The sequence below is a fragment of the Anarrhichthys ocellatus genome, unplaced genomic scaffold (genome assembly GCF_004355925.1).
Source record: "Anarrhichthys ocellatus isolate YVR2014 unplaced genomic scaffold, GSC_Weel_1.0 scaffold8, whole genome shotgun sequence".
Classification (NCBI taxonomy): Eukaryota; Metazoa; Chordata; class Actinopteri; order Perciformes; family Anarhichadidae; genus Anarrhichthys; species Anarrhichthys ocellatus.
The window spans coordinates 7336760-7338874 of record NW_022280038.1 but is presented as its reverse complement, the minus strand read 5'-3'; the positions used below and the strand labels follow the sequence as shown (position 1 = coordinate 7338874).

At 49.5% G+C, this 2115-nt stretch overlaps 1 protein-coding gene across 1 annotated transcript in view; it reads left to right on the top strand.

Moving 5' to 3' along the window:
• Positions 1-1821, top strand: part of LOC116384211 (mothers against decapentaplegic homolog 6-like) — an 18957-nt gene extending 17136 nt beyond the window's left edge. The window contains exon 4 of the mRNA XM_031848682.1: positions 920-1821. Coding sequence (XP_031704542.1) covers positions 920-1566 — 647 coding nt within the window. The 3' untranslated portion in view covers positions 1567-1821. The remainder of the gene's footprint in view (positions 1-919) is intronic.
• The last annotated feature ends 294 nt before the right edge of the window (positions 1822-2115 follow it).

The window sequence follows — 2115 nt, the reverse complement described above, 5'->3', positions numbered from 1 at the left end:
AGAGAGAGAGAGAGAGAGAGAGAGAGAGAGAGAGAGAGAGAGAGAGACCTGCAAAAACTCCAGACCGCAGGAGTTGCCAGCCTGGAATTCACTAATGACACACGTGGGCCTCTGATGAGAAGTGCAATTTTGTGTGTGTTATAGTCATACTGTTTGGATCAGAAGGCGCAATTTGTGTGTAATGTGCATGTGTGAGGCCCTGTCTCATCATCTAGTTTGTGTGTGTGCTTGTATTGTACAAACACTCGCACACATCTCCTCCTCCCTGCTCCCCGTACCACCACAGCCTCTTCCCCCACCCCTGAAACAAAAATGGCTGCTGTGCAAACATAACACACCTAGCCTAATCTCGGTCCTGGTTTCACCCAAAAGCCGCTTGTTAATGGGAGAAGGGCCGCAGCCATCCTGGCCCCTGGTGGATGAAGAGGGGGTGCTCGCGGGAATATGAAAGGAATGGGGCCACAGGCACATGGGTCTTTAAATCCTCTGTGTCAATAGAGTCTCTGGAGCAAAATAATGGCATCACTCTGTGTGGGAGTTAATGTGAGCTGATAGCATGAAGGCTGGGGGGTCAAGGGTTCACAGGGTTGTGCTAGGTTGACAGAGAGCTGAATGCTTTTCAGCCCCACCCCCCACCTCTCCCCTCGCTGCTGCTCCTCTTTAACTCGGGACCTGAAGGAGTGTTATGGAAGGAGGTGATGAGGAGGAAGTGGGCTGTTCAGTGTTGACAGTTTTAGCCACCTTCTCCAAATATTCACAAGTAACAAATTAAAGGAAAAACATGAATACATGAATGACGAAACCTAGTGAGTGTGGATGCTTCCCTACAGAGCATAACTGAAGTGGGTTTGATCTGAGTGCATGCAGTCTTTGTTACAGATGCAAATATTAATTCCTCCACCTCTCTTCTTCCCCTCAGACACTGGTACCTCCATCGGCTCCTCGACTTCCGGCGGACATCGCTCTCACTGGTGCAGTGTTGCCTACTGGGAGCAGCGCACGCGTGTGGGTCGCCTTTATCCGGCCTACGAGCCCTCGCTCAACATCTTCTATGACCTACCTCAGGGCACGGGCCTCTGCCTGGGCCAGCTCCACGCCAATGCCTACCACAGACGCCGCGACGACCCGGGCAGCCACGGCACGTCGGGTATTCACGGACACCCCAGCCATGGAAGTGGAGGGAACGGCAGCAGCAGCAGCAGTGGCGTGCAACAGATACGCAGTAAAATCGGCTACGGCATCGTGCTGAGCCGGGAGCCGGACGGAGTGTGGCTGTACAACCGCAGCCAGCATCCGGTGTTTGTCCACTCACCCACTCTGGACCCACCCAGGGCCCGGGGGCTGAGTGTCAAGAGGGTGATGCCGGGCTTCTCCCTCAAGGTGTTTGACTATGAGCGTTCCAGCTGGATGGCGGAGCACGGCGTGAAGCCTGAGTGCCAGGAGGGGCCCTGGGACCCCCACAGTGTTCGCATCAGTTTTGCTAAAGGCTGGGGCCCCTGCTACTCAAGGCAGTTCATCACCTCCTGTCCGTGCTGGCTGGAGGTGCTACTCAACAACCACAGATAGCACACGGACATGCAGACTCACATGAGGTTTCCTGACCCGGTGTCCTAATTGTAATCTACCTAGATTTAATATAAAATTTATATATTATATAAAATATATTATACATGTAAATACTTGAGTCATTTTTACAATGCAATTATTTATGTATAGTGTAATGTGTATATGGACAAAACAAAAAAGGAACAAGAATATGCACTTTTGCTTCTATATATGCATTACAGTTTCTCTGTGTCATTTTGCAAATATAAACTGTAAAAATAAGACAAACCTGGTTTATGTTCTCATGATTTAGCGATTCCATCAACAAGTGTGCCATACACACATGGTCAATAAAGTATTTGTATTAAATGAAGGTTTCATTGGTGGTCATACGTGCTTTTACCTGAGCTATGGATTCGTTTTTGACAGTTTGGCTGTTTTCTCCCAGACCAAAGAAACCTATTCTTCTGTTTACAGCAAAGGGGCTCTTTTTGGTGTTTACAGGAATGGTTTAAGAAGCTGGTTTACCTTTTGGACAGACCCAGGCTAGCTGTTTCCCCCTGCTCCTAG